At 44.4% G+C, this 25,970-nt stretch overlaps 1 protein-coding gene across 2 annotated transcripts; it reads left to right on the forward strand.

Annotated features, from left to right (window-relative positions):
• The first annotated feature begins 243 nt into the window (after nucleotides 1-243).
• Nucleotides 244-24,379, forward strand: FSTL3 (follistatin like 3). 2 transcript variants are annotated; one of them, XM_007438013.4, is made up of 6 exons: nucleotides 263-392; nucleotides 595-669; nucleotides 11,552-11,737; nucleotides 20,799-21,014; nucleotides 22,058-22,285; nucleotides 23,556-24,379. In XM_007438013.4, coding segments are annotated over exons 1-6 (759 nt in total). In that variant the 5' UTR covers nucleotides 263-391; the 3' UTR covers nucleotides 23,609-24,379. The 2 variants fall into 2 exon arrangements, with proteins under 2 accessions (XP_088005539.1, XP_007438075.1); XM_088149413.1 differs by having other exon boundaries at nucleotides 244-669.
• Nucleotides 24,380-25,970: the final 1,591 nt, after the last annotated feature.

Below are 25,970 nucleotides of genomic sequence, written 5' to 3' on the forward strand. Positions count from 1 at the left end.
AAGAAAACTAAGCAGAGGAACGCTTCTGGTCCACCACTTCTTCTATTTCTCTCGCTCAAATGCACATTTTCACATTGGAAAAAAAACCCAAACAAACCCACTGCCCGTCAGTTGTAAAAAACGATGGTTCCAACAATGATTTGGCTACAACCACATCCAGGCAGGCCGGGGAGAGCCACATGCACAGCACCCTCCCCTAGACACGACGTTACTGGCTGCTGCCCAGCGCCGCCTTCTCTGGAGTTATGATTCAGACCGCGCAGACTTACACACACGCGCACGCACACACACCACACTTTATATAGAGAGGGTGAAGCTAAGCCTTTGGGGAGGGGGAAAACCATCCTCTCTTAAGGAGCAGGCAACGAGGAAGCCCACTGGATTATTCCAAAGTAGACAACTCTAAACTTGCTCTGTCTTTTGCAAATACTGCTCTCCCCGTAAGGTTGTGGAGATAATAGGAAAAACTTTCTCATATATTTCATTATCACTTTCTTCCTCCTCCTCCTCCTCCTCCTCCTCCTCCTCCTTTCTTCTTTTTTCTTCTTTCTCTTCTTCTTCCTCTTCTTCTTCTCCTTCTTTGTTTCGTTTTAGTGTCTCATCTCACCATGAAAACCTACCTTGTGCTTACGAGTTTGCTGTACCTGGCGTCAGGAGACACTCACACAGGTAAGAGCCTTGGGGATTGAGATTTCCCTGCTTCCCTCTTCCCTCTGAGCATCGAGGACTCCAAGAATACCAGGGAATTTCCCAAGACTCCCTCTTTTTCCCCAAGTCCCCAAACTCTTGGATGTGGAAGGGGATCAGGGGAAAAGAGGACACATAAGCATGTGCAGAGGGCAGAATTCCCAGATCTGTTGAAAATCAGTAGAGCTAGGTAATTCTGACTTGCTGCAAACGAAGGATGTGTGGCCTTAAAAACTGAACTGATAAGTGAGAATTGAAGGGACTTGCGAGAAAAGCTTTAATGGTGGAGGGTTATAGGTTAGAAATATACTTTTAATACTGAGGAGTCTGAAGCTGTCTTAAGTTCTGGCATGGCTGGGTTTGAAGAAATTTTTTAAATAATGACTTTCTTTTTAGGAATGAGTAGGAGTTAGCTGTTGGGGGACTTGTTAAATTAATAGTTTAAATTGCTTCTAAATTTCTTCATCTAAAGGCTGCCCATTCTGGGCTGCAAAGTTTGGATGACCTCTAGAGTTTTCCTTGTTTCTCTGCTGCCAACTAGTGGGCATCTGGAATATTGCAGCCCCTATTTGTAGCTCTGCTTTCCCTACCCTTCCCTGGCAGGACATCCCAAATGAGAACACAAAATGTACATAAAACAGGCTAGAGCAGTGTTTTTCAAAGTTGGCCACTTTAAGATGTGTGGACTTCAACTCCCAGAATTCCCATGCTGGCTGGAGAATTCTGAGAGTTGAAGTCCACACATCTTAAGGTATGCTGGCTGGGGAATTCTGGGAGTTGAAGTCCGCACATCTTAAGGTATGCTGGCTAAGGAATTCTGGGAGTTGAAGTCCACACATCTTAAAGTAGCCAACTTTGAAAAACACTGCACTAAAGCAAGGGAGGGCATCTGGAACCTTCTAAGGGTTATGGGGCTCCAACTCCCCATCAGCCAGCACTGATGAGCTCCGTCGCAACTGGAGGCTTTCAGGTTTCCCTCTCTGTATCTAAGAGACAGAAGAGCTCAGATTATACTTCAGTGGTGCACAAATTTATATTAACGTGTGCACCATTTCCACTCTGTAAGTCTGCGCTAGATGCTGGACGGCTCTAAAGAGCCTGAAGAGCATCTCCAGAAGATTCCACTAACAAAAGTTCCATTTTACTTTTTTAACTTTTTGCCACCACCTTCTCTTAGTGGGCTGCACAGAGGGGCATTTGGCTGTATTCACCCAATAGGCTGTGCCTAATTCAGTAACCAGGTTAAACACGTCGCGCTGTCACAGCTTCAACACCAAGTCTGGTTGCTTGGCCATACGCACATCCTCCTCTCATTCAGAGGCACAGATAAACACATCCTTCTTCAAGGATGTCATCCTTGTCCTGCTGTGGATCCCCACATTCCCAAACTGGCCAGAGGTGAAAAAACAGCTGTTGCATGGGGACTTAGGCGGAGGAGAAGCAGCCTGTTAGTCTATGGTGGCAAAAAAATCAAGAATCTGATGACACCTTTTCCAACAAACACCTTTTATTACGGGCTGCATGAAAGTTTATCAGATGCGTACAGTGGTTAGACCAGTGTTGTCCAAACTTGGCCACTTTAAGATGAGTGGACTTCAACTCCCAGAATTCCCCAGCCAGCCATCTGGGAGTTGAAGTCCACTCATCTTAAAGTGGCCAAGTTTGGACAACACTGGGTTAGACGGATGGAGGATAGAGCCAATTCTGACCAGTTTAAATCCTCCATCTGTCTGGCCACTCTACAAATCTGATGAAGTGGGCTGCAGCCCCCCACCCCCACCCCCCAAGCTTATGCCTTTTAATAAAATTGGTTATTTGGTGCTACCAGACTCCTTCTGACTGCATGGGGACTCAGTGGTCCCATGCATGGGTTAACTAGAGTGAGGGGCCACTCTGAACTTTAACCTCAAGAGATGCTGGGGGAGGAGGAATAAACACTGGTGGATCAGAGCAGTTCTTGAGGGGAAAGGGCTAGTCTTGATGTGCAAAAAAAAAGGCACACATTTCAATCCTTGCATCTCCATCTGAAAAAAAGATTACAGAGCAGGGTGTGGGAGTCAGCTCCCTAGAGCGATGTTTCTCAACCTTGGCCACTTTAAGATGTGTGGACCTCAACTCCCAAAATTCCCATGCTGGCTGGGGAATTCTGAGAGTTGAAGTCCACCCATCTTAAGGTATCTGGCTGGGGAATTCTGGGAGTTGAAGTCCACACATTTTAAAGTGGCCAAGGTTGAGAAACACTGCCCTAGAGAATGGCAACACTCAACATGAGGCCCCCAATGGTCTCTCTTGTTATAAAGTGAAAAATAAAGTGAAAATCTTCTTTAGATCCTGAGGACTTCTTGGAGAACACCTTGTTTGTTTTCCTCGTGTAGAAGTGGTTTGCCATTGCTGTATTCTGAGATGGCTTCTCCACTTCTCTGTCTAGCTTCAGCCCGGGGTAGTCTCCCATCTAACTACTAACCATGTCTGATCATAGCCTCTTTATTCTGATCCATGAGGGCTAGAATCTTAGGTTTGTGTCAAGGAAAGGGCATCATAAGGGCAAAGCACCTGATTCTGTATGCAAAAGGCCATGGTTTCAGTTCTAAGCATCTATAAGCAGGCTAGGACATTTTTCAGTTTAAAATTCTGGAGCTCCAGCGCTACAGTCAGTAAGATTGAATTGCATGGATCAGTAAGGGGTGTTTGGAGAATTTGTCCTTATTAATTGCCTTTCTGCTGAGGCTTTGGTATTCCACAAACTTTAGTTTAAGTAAATAGCTTCATCGCTTAAAAGGCAAATAAGGCGTCAGCTTGGAGAAAAAACATAACCACATTTGCTAGTTATCAAACCCAATAATTATCAGAAAAAATGCAGTTTTGAAAATGGAAAAACCTTGGTGCCGTTTGGATTTGCATGAGATATTCTGAAAGGATTTCTTCTCAGAAAAGGAGCTTGGCAACGCAGGTGGCGTCTTTGCTTCCACGTGCAGGCTGCGTTCATACAATGCATTTGCTTCCTTAGGGTTAGGGTTAGGGTTAGGGTTAGGGTTAGGGTTAGGGTAACATAATTCCAGCAATGCCTAAACGCACCAGATTGCATGAGTTTGCAAAACATGCTAAGCTACAAAAGGGGGGAAAAAATGAACCCATCTTAGCATGTCTTTCATATGCCGTCACAACAGTTGTAACTGAACCGATTAAACGTGTTGTGTGCTCACAGCTGCACAGTCAAAAGGAGCCAGTTGCATTTACCAAAAGGGTCAAAGGATCGTTTTTCTCTCTTTTGCGTCAATCAATCTATGCCTTTTGGAGAGGAAAAAATGGCTGGTGTCTTTCTGAACGATCCCCAAAGATATTGCACGAGGCATCACACGGTAAGCTGGAAAACACCAGTCCAATGCAGCCACAAAGTAACTCTCTATATACCAGGAGAAATAAATTAAGCAATTCCAGGCTCTTCCCCTGAATCTGAAATACTTAACCATGGAGGAGAATGCCCACTCTATCTCTGCATGATGTAGCGTTCTGATGTTTTCTCCACCTAATCCAGTGTTTCTCAACCTTGGGAGCTTGAAGAAGTGTGGACTTCAATTCTCAGAGTTCCCCAGCCAGCATGGCTGGCTGGGGAATTCTGGGAGTTGAAGTCCACACATCTTCAAGCTGCCAAGGTTGAGAAACATTGATCTAATCTGTCTCCTTTGCACATCCATACTTGGATTGGAAAGTTATGGATCAATCCAATTGATTCAGTTATCTCACCTTCTTAGCCACCGCATTGCGTTCGAGCAGGACAGCTAGCCTAGTTGTGTTACGTCACCACAACATGGAGACCTTCAGTTGATCAGATGACTGGAGTAACAAACAGGATCCAGTCAGGCCCTATAAAGCTGACCCAGGTTGCTCAGATGGTTAAAGATTGAAATGCTGTTTAACTCATTACCTGAACATAGATGGTTCTGGCTTTGGAATCTCCTGTGGTACCTCTGCACGATTAACTGCTCTGAAGTTTTCCCTCGTGATCAATTTTAGCCAGAGACCAAAATCAGTTCCTTCTGGCTTTTAATGAGAAGACATCCACAAAGGCAGAGGTTTTCCTGTTGGATTCCTAGCTGAATTATTTCGGTGGGAATGCATCTTTCTGAATCATGCTATAGGTGGAATCTGCCCATCGGGTGGACGATCCTGATGCAAACTTTGAAACATAAATGGGATTGGAGAAAAACTCAGGTTTTTTGCACGATCTCCTAGATTCGCATAGCTTTTCAGAGATTCTTCTGCTAAATCTGTCCGCAATTCAGGTGGACAGCGAGTGCCTGGTCCCACAAGGAGAGCTTATTCCTGACAACTAATGCTTTTGTTATATTGTGGTTTTATCTAGGACTGATCTTGGTGTGATACAAACTTCCTTACAGGAGGCACATTGTGATGCTATTAGAGGGCAACAGATTGATGGCTTTTTGACTTAATTATAACAAGGTCTATCCGCAAGGGACGAGAGAATTCTGAGCTGAATTCAGCACGGGCTGTGCAGATTTCCACACTGGTTGTTTGGGAAATTTCAGCGCAAATGTATTCCTATCACCACTGCCACCCCCACCCTGTCCCCCAGAACAAATAATATATTTTTTGGGGAAAAAAATTATCTCCCTGAGACGGCATTCAAACTCCCAAACCAGGTGCAGTCTTCAAAAGAAAGGGTTTGCTTTGAAGTGCAAGTTTTAATCTCTCTGCATATCTTTGTCTGTGAGCATTTTTGCAAAGCGTTGCGCAAACCTGCCTCTCTGAAGGAAGGTGGCAAATAAGCGTCAGCCCTGGCTTCCAGATGCCTGTTTTGTTGGGGGGGGGGGAGGTTGGGGTTCTTTTTTTTTTCCCATGCAAAACTTCTAGAGTTACAAATACTCTTGGCTCCGAGCCTCGTGTTTCCTGCAGTGGAGAGTTTTGTTTCAAAGACGCCCAGGTGTTCTCTTCTTTTTCTTCATTTTTTTCTTTGCTGCAAAGTTTAGAAGGTGGAGAGAATGGCTGAACAAGAACGTGAGAGACTGATAGAATATTTATCCTTTCAGCCAGGCATAAAGGATGGAAAATATCAAATTTAATGAGAGTTATCCAGCCAAGAGAGCTTTGGAGACCATCTCTTACCACCTCCTGGGGTCCTGCTGCCAAATTTTGCAAGTGTGAGGTTTCCTGTTTTGCTTAAAAATAAATTAAGGACCAAATTAGGTGGGTTAAGTTCTAGGTGGCGTAACATGCCTATTTTGGATTTTTAAAAACTCCCATAAAAAGCAGAGCAAGACTTCCAGCTCCTTGTGTCCCAGTAATACCCCAGCCCTTTATCTGGCAGGATAGTTCAAGAAAGGATCAAGCCCATATACCCACAAGAAATGTTATCGTGGAAAACAAGATAAAAATGTGCGGGGTCCTTAGCTAGGTTCCTCTGAAATAAAAGGCAAATGTTAACAGGATGGGTCCACTGTTGTCTGCTAAGTATACTACAGTACACAGATGGAACATCCTTGTTTAGAGTCAGTCTTCCGCTGAATATCAGGGACTGTCAGTAAACAGGAGCGGTCTGTGGAAAAATGGAAATGTCAGTGTTGGAAATAGGATGTAAGGCATTTTGCTGTGATGTGAGGACATTCTCAAATCAACTGTCACGTGTGGCATGCCCAGCCCAATCTTATGCCTGTTTGATCCTATAATACAAGGAGTTAGCTCACTTTGGAAGATATATCCACGTAGCTCAGAATAGGTTACTTTGACTGGCAGTCAACTCTACTTGGTCTCCTCTCCTCTCCTCTCCTCTCCTCTCCTCTCCTCTCCTCTCCTCTCCTCTCCTCTCCTCTCCTCTCCTCTCCTCTCCCTCCATCCCATCCCTTTTCTTTCCACCTGGAAAGGCTGAGGATAAAAGTGTAACTGTTGAGTTCTTGGGGTTCCCTGAACTTGGTTGTTTTCACCAGGCTTGGTAACAACATCATGATGTGCTGATGATGGGAACACCAAGAACGTCAGCACCGTAGGAAGAGCACCGGATTAGTCTATGGTGGGAAAAAATCCGGAGGAGTCTGGTCACACCTTTTCTGACTAACAAACTTTATTGCATTATAAACTTTTGTGAGCGCAGCTCACTTCCTCCGATGCATTAAATGTTACGCCTTTTAATAAAATGTATTCATCTGAAAAGACGCTACCATGCTCCTTCTGATTTCAGGAACCCAAAGTCCAACCCTGAGCAACATATATTCTCTGCTATTGGAAAATGTAACTTTCCAAACATAAATCATGCAGCCTATTATTGAAGTCATAAGAAGGAAGTCTCAGTGGGTTCAGTGGGGCTGACAATCGAGTTAGCACACACAGGATACGTTTGGATTCTCAGGCGATCGAAGCTTGTCTTTAGCTCCTGATTCAGTTGTATCGAGGTGTTCAAAAGCTGGGAAGGTGTGCAACACACAAGCCCTGGATGCTTGGCTAGGAATAGTGTGATGCCCATGGCCGTCTTAGGGCCCACGTGATTTTTTGTCCCCATTAGCCTTTTCTTCAAAAAAATCCTTTAGTTAAAAAGAAAATGAAATATTTTAAAAATATGTTGGCTTCCTATTTCAATTTCTTTTTATATGTTTGTATATTGGTTTTTTTACCTTGTTTTAGTTGGATTGTTGTTTTGCCTAGAGTCGCTTAAATGAGATGGGTGGCCATACAAATTGAAATAATAAGAATATTGCAAAATATCAGCCTCTAGCCACATTGGAGACCTTCCTCAACTCCCAAAAGGTGCCTACCAACATGTTCAACGACTCTTTTCTCTTTTTTAGCCAGCCCAACCTGCTTCTGTCCTTGAAATGTTCATTGAGAGAAGTTGCTAGTCCCTGCAGTGCAATGGGGGCGGGGGGGGGGGTTGGTGGTTAGCAGAAGAAGCTATTGAACCACCTGGAGGCACCTGTGGCTCGAGGTCCGAAATCGTGCAAGGTCACTGTGTGAAATATTGAGAACGGGCCACGATTGGATTTAAAAGGTTATAGGCGGAGGCGAAGGAATGCACCTTCACTATGATGGGGGATTCCACCATCTTGCCTCCCGGCCAAGCCCGTACCAGAGTCGACCTTTTTGGGAGAAGCTAAAGAACGTGGGAGCGTCTGGTGCAGCGAGACGGAAATTGCAGAGAACTCTCTTGCAAGAAATGAGCGATTAGTTCACGAGATTAAGAAACAAACAGTCTTTTGATTTAGCTGCCAGCTGGCTGGCTGAGTCGCTGGGCGGCTGGGTCGGGTGGGGGGGGAGAGAAATTGTGCTTCGCTCCAGAGTGGAAGGAAAAAGTGGATCAAAAGTCCCAGACAGACCTCCCACGGTCCCTTCCCTGCTCTTCCCTCGCCTACGCCACCCACCCACTCCTTTTCCAGTTTGTCAAAGCTTCTCCCCTCTGGGAACAGAACAAAGCTGGTCTGTCTGTCGAATAGACCAGGATGCTCAGCCCCGATGAGGCAGGACTGACCTTGGTGTTACTAAGGTTCAACCCAGGACTTTGTTTTGAAGGTTCAGGCCCTGAGGCCAGAATACCAGGTCTGCAGAGGTCAACAAGGCCATCAGGCACAAACCTTCAGTTCTCAGTCCAGGTTGAGCGACAATGTGGGGCATATGTCCCGTCCTTACATAAGGAGGAGGAAGCCCAAGTGAACCCTCTTGTGCACTCTTGGTCTGAGTCGAAATGACAGGTGCCTGTCTTTCCACTTGTATCACTGGGGGCTTCCAACCTTGGATCCATGAGACCGGTCAGTTAAAAAGCCTGGTTTCTTTGAAAGCCTGACTGCAATAAGCTGGGTGAGATGGCTTCTAATGTACGTCTTGTGTGAGTTTTAGAAAAGGTATTTCCAATTCCCTCCCTTGCAGAATGGAAGGCCTCTTCTAAGGTGGTGCCGTGATTCTGCAGCGTGAGAAGCGTCTGTCTCACAGCAAACGTGAAAGCTTTCCATTCTCTGAAATGCCAGAAGCGACGCTTCTTCTAAGACGACATCTGTCGCCATATGTATGAGCATGCAAAGTCACCTTACGCTAAATCAGGCTATGATCCGTCTTTAGTCCTTGGTGGGATATTTTCTTAGGTCTTCTGTCTCTGATGTATCTTAAGATGCTTTGGTCTGAAAATGCAACAGAGGAAGACTTAGGTGCAAAATCCTATTTTGTAACCCAGTTGAAATTGCAGATATTCCCAATGGGAAAAAATTGGGACAAACTCTTAGCTCTCCCCCTCTCTGGCAGAAGGGTTGGTCGGCAGTACCGCCCCCCAACTTTAAATGCACAGCACCCAACGGATGGAAATTAGACAGATGTAGCTTGCTCCCCCCCAAAAGAATTATACAAATCAGCAATGGAAATACTCTGGAATTGGAAATGGAAATATTTACAGAAAGATAAATTCCTTTTGCAAAATTCTTCGGTGACCGAATGAGACACATTTTTCAGTTCAGTTTCACAATTGCCAATCTTTCAATGGTTTGTTGTGAAGTCTCTTCATCAAAGGAAGCCCTGGGATCTATGCATCTATTCTATGCAGATGATGGCCCAACTAGGGCTAAATGTAGGCTTGGAAGTAGTTACATACCTGCTGGGTGGATGATGGTCAGAACTTAATTAACCAGAGGAATGGGAAACAGGTTTGGACTTAGGTTTATTAGATAGTGACCCCGCATTCACAGATTTAGAGTATACTGTTTCTCTTATATCTATATCTTAAGGTAATATATGATAGGAATCAATTATCTATAGCTGGCTGGTCCAGCTTTTTAAAATACAGCAGTGTTTCTCAACCTTGGCAACTTGAAGATGTGTGGACTTCAACTCCCAGAATTCCCCAGCCAGCTGGGAGTTGAAGTCCACACATCTTCAAGTTGCCAAGGTTGAGAAACACTGAAATACAGATTACAGAAACATTTCTGGGTTACAGTACTGAGAAGTTCACCAACACAGAAAGCCACCTTAATTGAAATCAGTCCATCCTTCTCAGTTCTAGACTCAGACTTTTAGCAAGAATTCTTGATAGGTCCTTTTCCTGAAAATAAACTAGGCTACCCTGTCTGGATTGCAAATATCTGGATTATTCTAATTTTTTGGTGTCATCTAGCAGTCATGCAGATATCCGCAACCCAGACATAATCCTAAAATTGCAGAATTCATCATTGTTAATAAAAAGCTGGTCTCAAGGGGATTTATAGAAGCAATATTGTACCAGGTCAAACAGTCTGAAAATTTGTACAGTATGTATTTCATATAAACAGCATTACAAAAGGCTTACCCGAATATATAAAAGCATTTTGGATGCAATCTGGATGTCTATGGTACATGAATTAAACATATTTTCTGTAAGCATGTTTAGATCCTTTTTGTTTTACGTAGAAGAACCGCCTTACAATGTTTGGAGAACTGTGGAAGCCGGAGGTTAATTTCATTCCGATTTGCAGATAAATTTAGGAAGTACAAATTAGTTAGAGATACTGTTGAAATGCAAAGCAACCATGTTCATAGCTTTCCTCCTTGCAATATATCTGCATTTAGTTCTGTATTGTCTACATCAGCTAGTTCTCCCACATTTCTGCTGTTCTGCAGACCTCTTTCTCAATCCCAATTCTGCTAAAATCTTAAAATCACAGGAATGGAACTAAAGCTGGAATCTAAACTTTGCTCAAACTAAAGAATCTCCAGTTGGTATCTGGTTGTTGACCTGATGGCTTTGCACCATCCTAGTTAAATGAAGGTTAGCATAACACAATTGGTGGCAGGGATGTCTGCAGGGTATAGTCAAAAAAGTCAAGATGGCAGCCACAACAGCACAATCAAAGCACATCAGAAACAGATGGAGCCTCTATCTTGACTTTTTTGACCACAACCTGTAGACACTCCTGAGTGGTGACTTTATATCCCAAGTAAATTTTTTCATGGCATAAGGTGAAAGGCTGGTTCACACCTCATGCGAAAACAATGCCGATTGTTTTCTATAATCAATTCTATAATTGTTTTCTGGGTCCGATGCTAAATAGCAAATGATCCAGGCCCATTTTAGCCCAGTTACCACACTGTGTGTCATTCTGCCTGCAAAAACTGCTGTTCGGCCACTAAGCTATGACCCTTCCACTGAAAATAAACTAAGGTTCCAGTCCTCATGAACCTGAATAAAATGTTAATTTAAGTCAACACCTATTGGAATGCCTTACAACATTTAGTTCAGTATTTGAGTATTGAGGTTAGGGACATGCCATCTTTTTAAACATACTTTCAGTCACCGTCCCATCCACCTGTGTCATCCTTTCTGTCCCCTGTTTGCCTTTTTTATGTGACTGAAAATGAGAGAGACTGCCTTTGAAAATGGAGATACCCTGTAGCTATTATGGCTAATATTCCAAAATGGGCTTCTCGGTTTTATTTCGCTTAAGCTAACAGCGAGTTCCATCAGCTCATCACCCATTGCATATACCCCGTGAGAAAACAATAAGTGCTTTTTTGAAAGACCGGAAACCTTTTATGGACGTTTTGATAAACGAAGAAAAAAGTGAAATGATGATTTATGGATTTAATGATTGAAAAAGATGAGGATTAAATAAGGAGTTGACGGGATTTCTGGAAGAGTTAAGAGGGAGGAGAGACGATGGGTTTGTTAATATCTGTTGGAAAAAAGGTTGGAAATCCAACAGATATTAACAAACCCATCGTCTACTTTACTTTCTTTAGTTCTTTCTCTTCTGTTTTTTTTCTTTGCACTTTATTATCTTTTTTCTTTCTTCTCTTTCTTTCTTCTCTAATTTTCTTGATTGGCTTTGTTTTTTACTTAGGGAAAACATCTTCCACTAAAAAAATAAAAAGAGGTCTCAGCTGTTTCCCTTTCTCCCTACAGTTGGGATCTGCTGGTTGCAGCAAGGACGGGAAGCCAAGTGCACGATGATCCTCCAGACCGGGGTCACTTGGGAAGAATGTTGTGCCAATGGCAATACGGACATGGCGTGGTCCAACTCCTCACACCCGGACAACAAGATCAGCCTTCTCAGGATCTTGGGCCTCGTGACTTGCCACCCCTGCAAAGGTAGAAGGTTTTGTTACGTGTTTGCAGCCCTGGGTCCTAACCAGTGCTAGGAAGCCAACAGAGATCTCTCCTAAACCGAAAAGTCCCAGGTTTACCCGTTCCGATATTCTTTCCTCCTCTTCAGGATCTGGGCTGCCTCTTTTAGTGACGAACATCCCAGAATGTTGCTGTCGGCTATATCCCGTTCCTCCCATGGTGCACAGATGATTGATCAAACCGGGAGGAGGGCTGTCTGCTCTAGCTTTTGGCTAACTGGCTTGTAAATAGAGGCTATAGAGCAGTGTTTCTCAACCTTGGCAACTTTAAGATGAGTGGACTTCAACTGCCAGAATTCCCCAGCCATGGCTGGCTGGGGAATTCTGGCAGTTGAAGTCCACTCATCTTAAAGTTGCCAAGGTTGAGAAACACTGCTATAGAGAATGCTGAAGAACAGATTTCCTGCATCAGTAGAGGGTTGGGATAGATGACCCTTGAGGACCCCCTTCTGTGATCAGTAGCTACCTCAGTACTAATATTTGCAAGTGGCTCATCAATAGCCCATTTACCCTATTTATTACACCACTCACCCACTTTCAGTCCTAATCAGAAAGCAGCCAAATTACTTTACTTTTATTTTATTTCTTATATTTTTATACCACCAGCTAACACCCCCCCCCCCCCCAGCTCTGCTTACCAGCAATTAGTTGACAGTTACCTTCTAAGCTTCTAAGCTCATGAAATGACCTGTAGCAGTCTAGGGACATAGGATGACCATTCCCTTAAACAGAGTTTCTCAACCTTGACGACTTTAAGATGTGTGGACTTCAACTCCCAGAAGTAGTCAAGTAGTATGAGGTACTGTAGAAGAATTTGATAAAAGTAAAGATTTCTCCTAGTTGAGCTTGACTTGTGCCGTCTACATGGTCATGTTCTTGTCATTTTCATAGAATCATAGAGTCATAGAATCATAGAGTCATAGAGTCATCATAGAATCATGGGGTTGGAAGGGATCTTGGAGGTCTTCTATCTAACCCCTTGCCCAAGGCAGGCGTCCTCATATCATCATTCCATTTTCTTAGCTACAAAACTGGTTTGCTGCTATATTCGATATCCTGAGTCTATTTATCTTAGCCAAGGAGTCTTACTCAGAATTCCTGGCTTGGCAGGGGCTTGTACCTTAGATGAACAACAAGCTTAGCGAGTGAGGAAATAGAATGAGGAGGCAGTGGCACATGGAACAAATTAAAGGACATTTTATAAGGCATCCTTAAGTTGCAATGCTATTAGGATAAAATGGGGGAAAAGAAAACCAGATGTACTACCGTTCCTTTCCACACCTCACAGTACTTTGTGTTTTACATTACAGTGCTAGTTAAGAGCATGAAATGTGCATGGGTGTCTATATATATTTACACACACCACACACACATATGCATACACATACATACACCTTAGATGAACAACAAACTTAGCGAGTGAGGACATAGAATGAAGAGGCAGTGGCACACAGAACAAATTAAAGGAATATATATATATAGAGAGAGAGAGAGAGAGAGAGAGAGAGCGAGTTTGGGAATGTCAACTAGAAGAGGGATTTGGCTTCTAGAGAAACATGGATGCAATCTTCTCTCTTTAAAAAAAAACAACCCTAAAGAAAGTTTCTAGCCCTCATGCCAGCAGTTTCTTGCCAGTTGATCAAAACAAGGCTTTTGGAGACGTGTAAGCTTGCTCTTGGAGTGGCGTATGGAATATTGAAGGGCATCAAGGAACAATTTAAAGAATACATTACCAGGTTTTATGATGTTCAGCAGAGTAGTTTTGATGGGCAGGCATCTTTCCTGGGATCAATAAGCATCGTTAAATTTTGAGGCAACACTATTATTATTTGGGTCAGTGGAATGGGCAAAGAAATAGAGGACCTGTTTTTGTGCATTGGAACAGCAATACAGCTGGGAAAGGGAGATGTTTTAGCACATCAGGCAGGATCAGCCCTCGTGGTCCATGCTGGCTGGGGAATTCCGGGAGTTGGAGTCCACAGATCTGCAAGCTGCCAAGGTTGAGAAACACTGCTCTAAACTCTTCTGGGGTTGCAACAAGATTCTCTTTCTGCAGGGTTTTACGGATACGTGCATTTTTCAGCACACTGATAAAACACTACAAAACCGGTGAAATGGACAGGTCACCAACAAAATTGAAATCAAGATTCTTCAAAGAGGGAATTGCTTTTTACATTACTGAGCATGCACATATTCCATAATATATCCAACACCACCTGAATAATGTGAACACTGTAGGCAAAACCTCCCCATCTTCCCTTCCCTTTCCTGAATGTTATCTATGCGCTACCCAGACTACTTGACAAAAAGAACAGGGTTACATTAGGGTGTCCCCTGCTATTACCCACCATGAGATTAATAGAACTTCCACTTGGGGGGGCAATCTACCCCTTGACTTTCCCACCCTCTTCACATCGCCCCCCCCCCGATCATTTGTCTGGCTTATATAGAAAAGGCACCGCATAGATTCTCCGTTCTATATCCTACCAGGAAACATCATGCAAAATGTTCTGTTTAAAAAAAAAACGGGACAACCCTCCGACTTGGTTGCCAGCCAACATTCTCCCAGACTTCCAGCAAGGCCCACACACGTCTGCTCCAGACTTCTGCGCTTCGGAGAAATGCGTTTTGCGCACCTCGCCCGCCAGACAGTTTTTGCCCCGGGGTCTCCCAGCTACACAATGTACCCGTTTGTCTCCCTCCTTTCCTGTAAGCCAAAGAGGCATATTCCCCTCGCCGCCCACTCCGTTTCCCCAGACAGCTTCTCTTCTGACTTGTTATTCGTTCTTGTTTTCATGTCATGGAAACTTGATGCGAAACAGTCTCATAATTGCTCATTGTCTGATCAAGACTTTTTGTAGAAGCCTTTCCAAGCGAAGTGACTCTCCTTTCACATCCTTCTCGCAAATCCCATCTCCCCACAATCGCCTGCTCGTGTAGACACCTTCACATCTTTGCAGCTTGGGGTTCCTCCTCTGACACGGCTGAGTTTTAACGGAGGGTTCAGCCCGCGTTTGGAGGGAAGCCCCATCCGGACGTGTCGAAAAGCACGCCACGGGCCAGAGCGCGGCCCCGGTGCAGCTGCCAAATGGGACAGAACCAGATTCAGAGGACGAGGGTCAGCCACTTGGTGGCTGGCCAGTAGCTCAGTCTGTCAAGAGCCAACGTAGCACAATGGTCTGGAACCTAGACCAGGATAACCCTGGTGCAGATGCTTGTGTGAACATGGAGCATATCCGTTGCAGCTTTGTTTTCTTTTGAGGTCATACAGATGATGAACTGCCCACAGTATGGACTTCCCCAACAGGCTAAGTCGAAATAAACCAAGGTTGGCATTAATCCACTCTGTGTGTTAAAGGATGCGCCATTAGGTCTTGTGACATGTTGTCTGGATGCAACCAGGGTGAGTTACAGCCAGTCACGCTCTATTGAGACAATCTCCTTCATAAGGTTGCTGGTGGTGGTGGTTTTGGGGCCTTCAAGTCAGTGCTGGCGACAGCCTGGATGAGTCTCTGCAGTTTTCTTGGCGAGATTTTGGAAGCGGCTTGCCATTGCCTCCTTCCTAGGGCTGAGAGAGAGTGACTGGCCCAAGGTCACCCAGCTGGTCTTGTGCCTAAGGTGGGACTAGAAAGGTTCTTGCTGCAAGCATACAATGAATAGGGCAGTGTTTCTCAACCTCAGCAACTTGAAGATGTGTGGACTTCAATTCCCAGAATTGCTTGCTGGCTGGGGAATTCTGAGAATTGAAGTCCACACATCTTCAAGTTGCCGAGGTTGAGAAACACTGGAATAGGGTGATTCCCGAGTATGTTTTCTCCAGCTCTCTTGGAAAAGGAGGGACAAGGATGCAATAAGAAAGAAGGATATCATGGCTTTGAGGATTAAGGAAGATGCGGATTAAGTGAGGGGCTGAAGGGATTTGTATAATATCTAAGAGGGAGGAAAGACCATAAGATTGTAATTAACTGTTGTAGAGAAGGTCGGAAGTCATTCCTGTGGATTTCATAACGTTGGTTCCTTTTTTCTTTTTGGGCCCTTTTTTTCTTTTTCCGTGCTTTTTTTTCCTTTAGATTTGGCCTTTACTTTAGGTGAAATTCTTAAGAAAGAGAAAGGAAAGAAAATAGTACATCAAGTGCCTCAGCCTGCCTAAAGTTACTGGGTTGTTGTGAGGATAAAATGGAGGAGGAGGAGGAGGAAGAGGAGGAGGAAGAGGAGGAGGAGGAGGAGGAGGAAGAGGAGGAGGAGGAGGAGGAAACATCAGATATGCATGCGCGCTGCTTTTGGAGAAAGAGCGGCTATGTGCTCCTGGGCCTCCTGGTGCCCTGTTGATAGCTAATAACAACCTGGAAGGTCCTGTGCATGGCTGTCCACAGAGTGTCAAAAAACTCAAGACAGTGACCGAGACTATGCAATTGAAGCCCTGCCCCTTTCTTACAGCCAGGGCTGAGCAATGCGCATTAAAAAGGTTTCTAGCGCATGCTTGCAGCTGCTATCTTTACCGTTTTGACCCCCACCCCACCCCGCCCCCCCATCCCATGTCTATAGCATAGGTCTAAGGGAGCCAACGCTATAAAAATTGGGCTTCTAGAGAGCTTCCTCCTTTAAAAAAAATATTGTTAAAAAGTTTCTAGTCCTCACAGTGGTTGAGAGTCAAAGTAAGCATTGCTTTTGGAGAAGTGCAAGATCACATTTGGGAGCAGCAGTGCTTGAAGGAACCATTCATCTCTTTCTCTCTCTCTCAGCCCTTTCAGTTTCAAGTTTGGTGGCATTTTCTTTTTTTTTTTAATATTCAAACAGTAAAATGACCTTGAAATCACAATTAAACATCTTCAGAGATCTCCACAGTGTTTCTCAAACTTAGCAACTTTAAGACATGTGGACTTCAATTCCCAGAATTCCCCAGCCAGCATGCTAGCTGGAGAATTCTGGAAGTTGAAGTCCAGACGTCTTAAAGTTGCCAAGGTTGAGAAACACTGGAATAGAAGGATGAACCAAATGAAACCATATACAGATAGTCCTTGCTTAACGACCATGATAGGGACCAGAAAATTGGTCGTTAAATGGGGTGATCATTAAGTGAGTCACCATGTGACCGGACCCAATTTTATGACCATTTTTACGACAGTCATAAAGCAAATCACTGCGGTCATTAAACAAATCATGTGGTTGTTAAGTGAATCATGTGGTCATTAACCGAATCCAGCTTCCTCAATGGATGTTTTTTATCAGAATTTGCTTAATGACCATGTGATTCACTTAACAACCACTTGATTCACTTAATGGCTGCGGTGATTTGCTTAACGCCTGTCATAAAAAAGGTCACCACTTGCGATCACGTGACTGTGGGGGTGGTGCAACAGGTTGCAATGGTCGTAAGTGCAAGTACAGGTTGTAAAGCACTTTTTCTGAGGCCATCGTAACTTCGAACCGTTATTAAATGAACAGTCATTAAGCAAGGTCTAGCTGTACTTGCATTAAAATAATTGTGATTCAGAATTATTCTCACTGTTGTTGGTTTTAAGAATTATGTAAATGGAAAAAATAAAATCTTGAGGGTTTCAGTGATTTTAAGCCTCTTTTGTATGATGTTCAGTGACTTTTTTAAGTAGGAAATTGGTGTAGAACAGTATTTTTCAAACCTGGCAAGTTTAAGATGTGAGGACTTCAGTTTCCAGAATCCCCCAGCCAGCATGGCTGTCTGTGGAAATGTGACATTTCTCAAATAATAGGCCTTTCATGGCCAATCTGGAGAATACAAGAATTGAACGAAACGTTTTTTTGGTATGCAAAGCATGTGCCCTCCTACTGAGTATGGCTCTTCTTTGAGACAAAAAAACCAAGTTTCCAGTCCTCAAGGTTCTGAATAAAAGATAACTTTTAGTACATGTACATAACCCCTTGCCCAGAGTCTTCCTGCATTGCACACCAGGAGCTGCGGCAGACGTGTGTGTCAAAAAAATCAGGATGGTGTCACAACCACACAAATGAACCACAACTGTGCCCACTTCTTATGTGCATCGTAATCACCAACTTGACTTTTTTGATCTCAACTCCACCCCCACAGATGCCTCTGGTTTACATGCAATCACTGCCATCCCCCAGCGACGTGGATGAGCGAATTGTTTTTTTCAGGTGCTCCGTTTATTTTTATAATTAGAAATCCATTCAGATGCAGGATTAGGGAAATCCCTAGTATTGTCTGCACGTGTTAAAATGCAAGATGCAGAATGAATTAAAATGCAATTTAATATTGACATATCTTCCTTTTTAATATACGTGTGCGTACACACACACACATTAAAAAGGAAGACATGTTAATATTAAGCTGCATTTTAATTCATTCTGCATCTGTTACATTTATATATATATATATTTTAAATATATATATATATGAAGTTGCCTGAATCGTTTGCTGGACATTTAATGTCTGAAATTTGGGTATCTTTGAAGTACTGTAGACCAAGACAGAGCTTTGTATTCCCAGTTGGGTGAGTTGGTTCTCGTCCTGAAAAAAACGGAATACTGTTTCCCAAACAAGGAACAGGTACAAACTGCTTCACCATGTTTATAAAAAAGGCAATCCTCTTTATCTCTGCCCCAAAAAAGCATGAGAAAACAGCCCCCAGGTTTGCTGCCTAAGATTGCCTATAGATCGGTATCCCATCTGCAGATCGAGTCCTTCCAGGAATTCTTGTGCTGCAATCTTATCTCTCTTTTAATAAATCCTATTAATCAAAGCCCTTAGGGCAGTGTTTCTCAACCTCGGCAATTTTAAGATGAGTGGACTTCAACTCCCAGAATTCCCCAGCCAGCCATGCTGGCTGGGGAATTCTGGGAGTTGAAGTCCACTCATCTTAAAGTTGCCGAGGTTGAGAAACACTGCCCTAAGGGCTTTGATTCTTGTTCTTGTTCTTGTTCTTGTTCTTGTTCTGGGAGTTGAAGTCCACTCATCTTAAAGTTGCCGAGGTTGAGAAACACTGCCCTAAGGGCTTTGATTCTTGTTCTTGTTCTTGTTCTTGGATTCTTGTTCCTGGGATTATATGTTTTCTGTCCATACTGCTAGGAGGGAAGTTTGATGCTAATTCGCACCCAAGACCTTCTCAAAAAGCAGAGGGCCACCCTTGTATCCCACAGCAGCTCAAGAGTGTAAGACTCGAAGGAAGAGGTGGAGAACACGCCTCGCCAGTTGCATTCCCTACCTGCTTACATCAATGCCCCAGCTAGGTTGAATGGCTCAGAAAAAAAGAAGAAAAGGCAGGAATCCGGCTAGCTGGTTTCCTGTTTAAGTTCAGAGGAATCCTGTTGGTTCACATGCAGCTGAGATGGTCTCCTGGATGACGGCCAGAGCTGTGGAACTGCCTGCTGCAGGAAGGCTTCTCGCATCTTTGCACCCGTGAGCTGCAGTCCCCAGTTCCTCCACTTGGGATGAAGTGCTATTGAGTCCAATATCATTTACTTCTGTGTAAATGTATGCAAGGCTGTACCCTGAAGTGAATTTTGGAGTACACCTATCCGTTCCTATCCGTGGGGATGATTCCTTTCATTGTTCACGACTGGACATTTTTATGATGACTAACAGCTTTAAGATCAAAAGAGGGGATTCATCTACAGTGGAACCTCGGTTTACGAACTTAATTCGTTCCGTGACTCTGGTCGCGACCCGAATTGGTCGCGACCCGAAGCAAATTTCCCCATAAGGCTCAATGTAAATACGGGTAATCCGTTCTGAAACATATGTATTTTATTTTTAAACCACAAAAACATGAAACAAAGTACTGTACAGTACAGCACCGTATGAAGAGGGAGAATGGGGTGGGGAGGCAGTTATTGTTTGGAGGGAGAGTCCCCTTCAGGGATTTCCTCTCTTCTTTGCCTCTTAGCTGCAGGCTCAGTTCTGGGGGAAAACCTGTCTAAAGTCAGTTGTTTTTTCCTGCGCTGCATAACCCTCCGGAAATGAGAGACCACGTTGTCATTCATCATGTTCAACACTCTGTTTGTCACAGTTCTGTTGGGTGGTGCTTCTCAAGGAAATCCTGGCACTCATTCCATTTCTGCATGATGGATTTTATCGCATCACTGCTCACCTCCTCCCCGTCCCCCTCTTCCTCCTCCTCGCGAGGAATGCTCCTCGCCACGCGCTTTCTGTTGCTCACTCTGGAGCTCAGCAAGTTCTTCCGTGGTCAGCTCCTCCTTATGGTCCACACTGTGGATGCCACTTCTCTTGCGGAATTTCTCAAACCAGCCTCTGCTGGCTTTCAATTCCTCACTTGCTGCGCTGGTAGAGGGGTTTGTCCGCAGTAAATCACTGTGCAGTTTCCTGGCTTTTTCACAGATCATAGCCTCACTCACGCTATCACCTGCCAGCTGTTCTCATTCAGCCACACTAACAACAGCTTTTCCACCTCTTCCAGCACTTGTGTCCTCTGCTTCGTTAACATCGTTACTCCTCTTGCCACATCAGCTCCTCTGATGGCATCTTTATTCTTCAGAATAGTCGAGATGGTCGACTTCGCCATCTTGTACTCCGAGCCCAGATCAGTCACACGAATACCATGATCATGCTTTTCTATAATTTCCTTCTTCAATTCGATCGTTAGTATTTTCTTCAAAGCCTTATTCTTGCCAAGCCTGCTCTGCACTTTCTTTGGAGCCATGCTCACCAAAAACCTTCACAGAACGCTAAGAAACACACCACAAGCCTCACCGAACGTCTCCTTGCTACCGCAATCTCGCCCACAGGAAGCCGTGACCGCGTGTCAGCAGGGAAAATGGTCACGGATCCTGTTCGTAACCCGAGGCGGAGTTCGCGAACCGAAGCAAAATTTTGCAGCCGGAGCTGGTCGTCACCCGAAAAGTTCGTGAACAGAAGCGTTCGTAACCCGAGGTTCCACTGTATCTTGATATATATGATTTGTAAAGAAAACAACATCAATGATCTATCCTTCTTCTGAGACTCACTGGGATTTATGGTTCTTCTAACTACGGTTCGCCCCGTGTAAACGCTTCGTTTTTATTTCTTCACCCAGAGTCCTGCGAAGGGGTGGATTGTGGGCCGGGCAAGGTGTGCAAAATGAAGCATGGACGCCCGCAGTGCATATGCGCTCCGGATTGCTCCAACCTCCCCAGGAAGCTTCAAGTATGTGGCTCCAATGGTTTTACGTACCAGGATGAATGCGATCTTCTCACGGCCAAGTGCAGAGGGCACCCTGACTTGGAGGTCATGTACCAAGGCCAGTGCAAAAGTGAGTTGCGCCCTTCCTCTGTGGGCATTGCAGATCTCAGAACAGAGATCTCGAAATCACATGCATAACCTGATCTCTGAACACAGCCCCACGTTTTGAACAATGAGTGGAGAGTTCGCTTCCAGTCAGTTTTGCAGAAAGTAAATATCCAAAAAGAAGTCCAAGTGTATAAAAAGGAGATTAATTTTTTTTTAGATTTTTTTTATCCTGCTTTTTTTATTTTTACAAATAACTCAAGGTGGCGAACATACCTAATACACTTTCCTCCTCCTATTTTCCACACAACAATCCTGTGAGGTGAGTTGGGCTGAGAGAGAGGGACTGGCCCAAAGTCACCCAGCCGGCTTTCATGCCTCAGGCGGGACTAGAACTCGCAGCCTCCTGCTTTCTGGCCTGGTGCCTTCACCACTACACCAAACTGCATCCTTTTGTGGGGATCTGTTTTTTTCACACAATACTTCACAGTACTTTTCACTTGGGTCAAAAAACAATAAAATGAATAGGTTTCCTGGTGTATGGGTTCATTTTTTTGATGCATATTTTTCTTTTAAAATGAGGGTTGGCAGAGAACGGTAAGCGCCTGAGATTTGTGTCTGCACACTAAAATAAAGTGACAAGTGTCTTAGGTCTTCTTTAGTGTAAATTCTACTGTGAAAAATCCTCTGGAGAATGAATGCTAATTTAATTAAATAGGGTAAGTTCCTAAGTTCATGAATCAACAGTTCATTCAGAGACTGCTGTCTGAACCGGATACCTTTAAAAGGGATATTAAAGGGTAACCAAAACCTCCAGCTAAAGGAGAGTCTGTCTAAATACCACATCCTGCTCTTTGTGATGCTCCACGAGGCAGCATGCTGGCCTAGGCTGAAATTTTATTTTATTTATTTATTTCAATTTATATGGCCACCCATCACAGCTTCAGGACTCCGGGCGCCCTTCTGTGGTGTTCCATAGGAATGGAAGGAACCTCCATGTCAACAGACAGTCTACCTCCAAATACACCCTTGATCTCAGTGCCTTTCTTTGCGGCCTCTCTCCTCCAGAATCTTGCTCCAGCGTGGTCTGCCCCGGGACCCACACCTGCGTGGTGGACCAGACGGGAAGTGCCCACTGTGTGATGTGTAGGGTCGAGCCCTGCCCAGATCCCACCAGCCTAGACCACACAATCTGTGGGAACAACAACGTGACTTACCCCTCTACCTGCCACCTACGGCGAGCCACCTGCTTCTTCGGTCAATCCATAGGGGTCCGGCATTATGGAAGCTGCACAGGTATGTTCGGCTTGGGCAAAGGAAACTCTGCATGGCATGGGCAAGTTAGGTGGCACCAAAGAGCAGTTTCGGGGGTAGCCACTGGGAAGGGGTCAAAAAAGTCAAGATGGCGGCCACGCCATCTGATTGAGCCCCACCCCTTTTTACATGCGCCGTGACTTTGATTGCATGGTGGCGGCTGCCATTTTGACTTTTTTGACCCCCTCCCAGGACCGCCCCTTCAGCAGTTTGGAGTTGCTCCCAGTTTTGCACCCCAGTGTCAAACACCATGATTGCCCCAAATCTGGACAGTCTTATTTTGCTCAAAACTGAGGGGGAGCATTCTTCCCTTGCACTTTAAATTTAGGTGGAGCAACCACAGGGAACAGACGTATTTTCCCGGCAAGATTTTAGGGCAGGGGCCCAGCAGCCCCCTCAACAGCAATGGCCCCCTAACCAAGAAGCTTTAACTGGCCCTGTCTGGAAACAAATGAACATCCCCCGTTTAAAACAAGGGGGTTCAACCTGAGGCCTCGAGGTGTGACTACAAAAGCTGTCTAAAAATTGTCAGTGTAACAGGAAGAAAGGCAGAAGTTATTAAATGCATCGGGAGCACTCAACTTAATTCATTAAGTTGCATTCCCTTCAGGGGAGACCATGGGGAGGGGCACAGCAAAATTAAGGTGGAAGCTGCAATGCATGTACAAAAACTACATACAAATTGAATAAATAAATAAACAAACAAGACAGGCTTCTATTGCATGGCAATGACTGCCATCTTAACTTTTTTGACCCCCCCCCGTAGATGACCTGATTCCATTTTTGTTCTGACTTTTCCTATTAGCCCCTTATGGACAGAGATGGCTCCTTCCCAGAAACAAACATTCAGCGATCCTTGATTTAAAGAGAGGTCTCTTCACAGTGCAGTTCATTCCGGAGTCATACCTGATCGGAATCCATCCATGCTTGTTTTCCTACATAATTTATAAATTTATATCGCACCTTTATTTATTTTCTTATTAGATGAATATCCTGCCTATACTTTGCAGAACTCAAGGTGCAATACATAATGCTCCTATTTTTTGCACAACAACAACCCTGTGAGGTGGGCTGGGCGGGAACAACTGGCCCAAAGTCCCCCAGGGAATCTCCATGGCTGAATTAGAACTCACAGCCTCCCGGTTTCTAATTCAGCACCTTCCCCACTACACCTGATTGGCTGTCAGTAATGATGACATCACGCATATAAATGAATAAAAAGGACTGATTCGTTCTTTCTTTCCTTCCATAGCTCTGAATAAATACCCCTTGGACACAGATGATGCTGAAGAAAACTACATCTGAAAAGCTATTTTGGGGCAATTTGTCCAATTCCTAACATTCAGGGGCATTATCTGTAATAATGTACAGACTGTACATTATATATCTGGTATTTATTAAAACCAAAAGGAAAAAAAATCTTATTTATATAAATAGAAACAGATGTAACCTAGACATATCCATTCCAGTTCTTGGGTCATAGTTCCTACCAGGGGTGTCTGCAAGGAAGGTCAAAAAAGTCAAGATGGTGGCAAGGACTGAGCAATCAAAGCCCCGCCCCCTTTAAAAGGGGCGGGGCTTTTATTGCTCAGTTGCTGCCACCATTTTGACTTTTTTAGTACCCTCCTGTCCTGCTTCTAGCACAGTGTTTCTCAACCTCAGCAACTTTAAGATCTGTGGACTTCAACTCCCAGAATTCCCTAGCCAGCTATGCTGGCTGGGGAATTCTGGGAGTTGAAGTCCACAAAGTTGCTGAGGTTGAGAAACACTGTTCTAGTGGATGCTCCTGGTCCCTACCCAGAGCTCTTCCATTGTCCATGAGCAAGGGAAACCCATTCTTATCATTTCAAAAAGACTGGCCAGTTTGCTTAATTCAACATGACATTCCCAGCCATTCACAACCCAGCCAATCTCCTCCCTAGAACTCCCTAACATGCCATATCTGTCCATTTCCATTTTCTTAATTTAATTTAATTTTATTTTTTTGTCTTTGTGAATCTTGCCTCGCTGCCTATGGTTCCATATACCTTGCAGCCTCGTTCCCCACCCTCCCTCTGCCCACACGTTCTGCTTCAACTAGACTCCAAGGAGAGTTTTCTTCTGATTTAACCAAACATTCAGCTGCTTTCTGCAGTTGCACTGTCGATGAACATCCTATGGCTGACACGTCTCCGCTCAGAGAATTCGAAAGCTTATAAGCATCCCTGATATCAGAGGTTCATCAGGTAGATCAGAAGGTGGGGGGGTGGAACTGGGAGGTATCATGGTGATGATAGCCAGTTTTCAACCAATTTTATCTATGTATCCAAGTTAACTTTGTCACCTGTGCCATTGTAAACTGTGTAAACAGCACCCTTTCTCTGACAGGGTGGTCTTCCAAAAGTATTGCTGTGTTTAAAACAGGTTATTTTTCTATTTTTCTATGCTTGTGTCCCTGATTTTTTGTTTTTTTGCGGGGGGGTGCCTTCAAGTCAGTCTTGACTCCTGGCGACTGCCTGGACGAGTCCTTGCAGTTTCCTTGGAAAGTTTTCGCAAGCGGTGCGCCATCGCCTCCTTCCCAGGGCTGAGAGAGAGGGACTGGCCCAAGGTCACCCAGCTGGCTTCGTGCCTAAGGCAGGACCAGACCTCCCAGTCTTCCAGTTTCTAGCCTGGTGCCTTCACCACCACCCCAGACTGGCTGCCTGATCGTTTTCACACCCGTCCGTTCATCAGATGCAGTTCTAGAGCATCCTTTGCATCTCTGGCTTCCCGTTGTAGCAAGAACTAACACATGGTTTGCATTCACATCACTTAGGTTTGCACACCCCGCAGTGTCTCTAGCGGGGAGAATTTTCACAAGGGAAGCAAAATGGAAATGAAAAGAGCACGGGGTGGGAAATAATTAGCTCCAGAGGGGAGCTGCGTGGGCATTTGCCGGGATTAGCAAATGGCTCTCCCTCCCAGGAGTGGTGCTACTATTTCTGTTCCGCACAGGTCCAGATCTTCCACATTAAAGGTACAGACCTTAAAAAAAAAACAACGTATTTTTCTTTAACAGTGGAACTCTCTTGGCTACAGCATCAAAGAATAAACCTTTTTGCTGAGTTTGAACAATTAGGACTGAAGAAATGAAAACGTGGTCTTGCCTTGTCTGTTTGTTCTCTTTCTTTCTTTTCTTTTTCCTTTCTTTTTTTGACTAAAAAACCCAGGTGCCCTGCAAGCAGGAATGGGTGGCACCTCCACTCCATTTCCCCCCATCCTGGATGAGATTGTTTTTATAGCATCCAGGGGAAAACAAAATGAACAGCCAGGAAGAATGAATTTGCTCTTTTCCTCCCGCTGTCTTTGAAAAATCATCCGAGGGATTCTGAAGGTTGCCCCAACTTTGCAGTCTACCTGACCTGGTGGGACCTTTAGCTGTGTTTGGGGAAACCTAAAAACAAAGCCTTAGTAAGTTGCCGCCCCTCTATTTTCACCTGTGAAATGCTGGTAGTTGAGCAATTCAATTAACCGGAAGCCAAGGCGAGTTTGTCGCTGAAATGCACAAACGGCAGTGTTGTGGTTTGGGGTTGTTTTGAATCAAGTGTACAGGCTAAATCCCTTATGAAGAATTTCAGTGGCCTTTATTTAATTTTTCCCAGAAAAAAGCAACAGATGTGTCTTCTACCACATCCAGCTTGACAAGTCA

Source organism: Python bivittatus, unplaced genomic scaffold (genome assembly GCF_059951505.1).
Source record: "Python bivittatus isolate LINGU-HERP-01145 unplaced genomic scaffold, Pbiv_v1 ctg000580_np1212, whole genome shotgun sequence".
In the NCBI taxonomy this organism is placed as follows: Eukaryota; Metazoa; Chordata; class Lepidosauria; order Squamata; family Pythonidae; genus Python; species Python bivittatus.

Bases quoted from the DNA above. Each gene is read 5' to 3' on its own strand.
- FSTL3 (XM_007438013.4), top strand. The intron at 670-11,551 runs GTAAGAGCCTTG...TTCTCCCTACAG, and splicing joins GTCAGGAGACACTCACACAG to TTGGGATCTGCTGGTTGCAG. The intron at 22,286-23,555 runs GTATGTTCGGCT...TTCCTTCCATAG, and splicing joins GCATTATGGAAGCTGCACAG to CTCTGAATAAATACCCCTTG.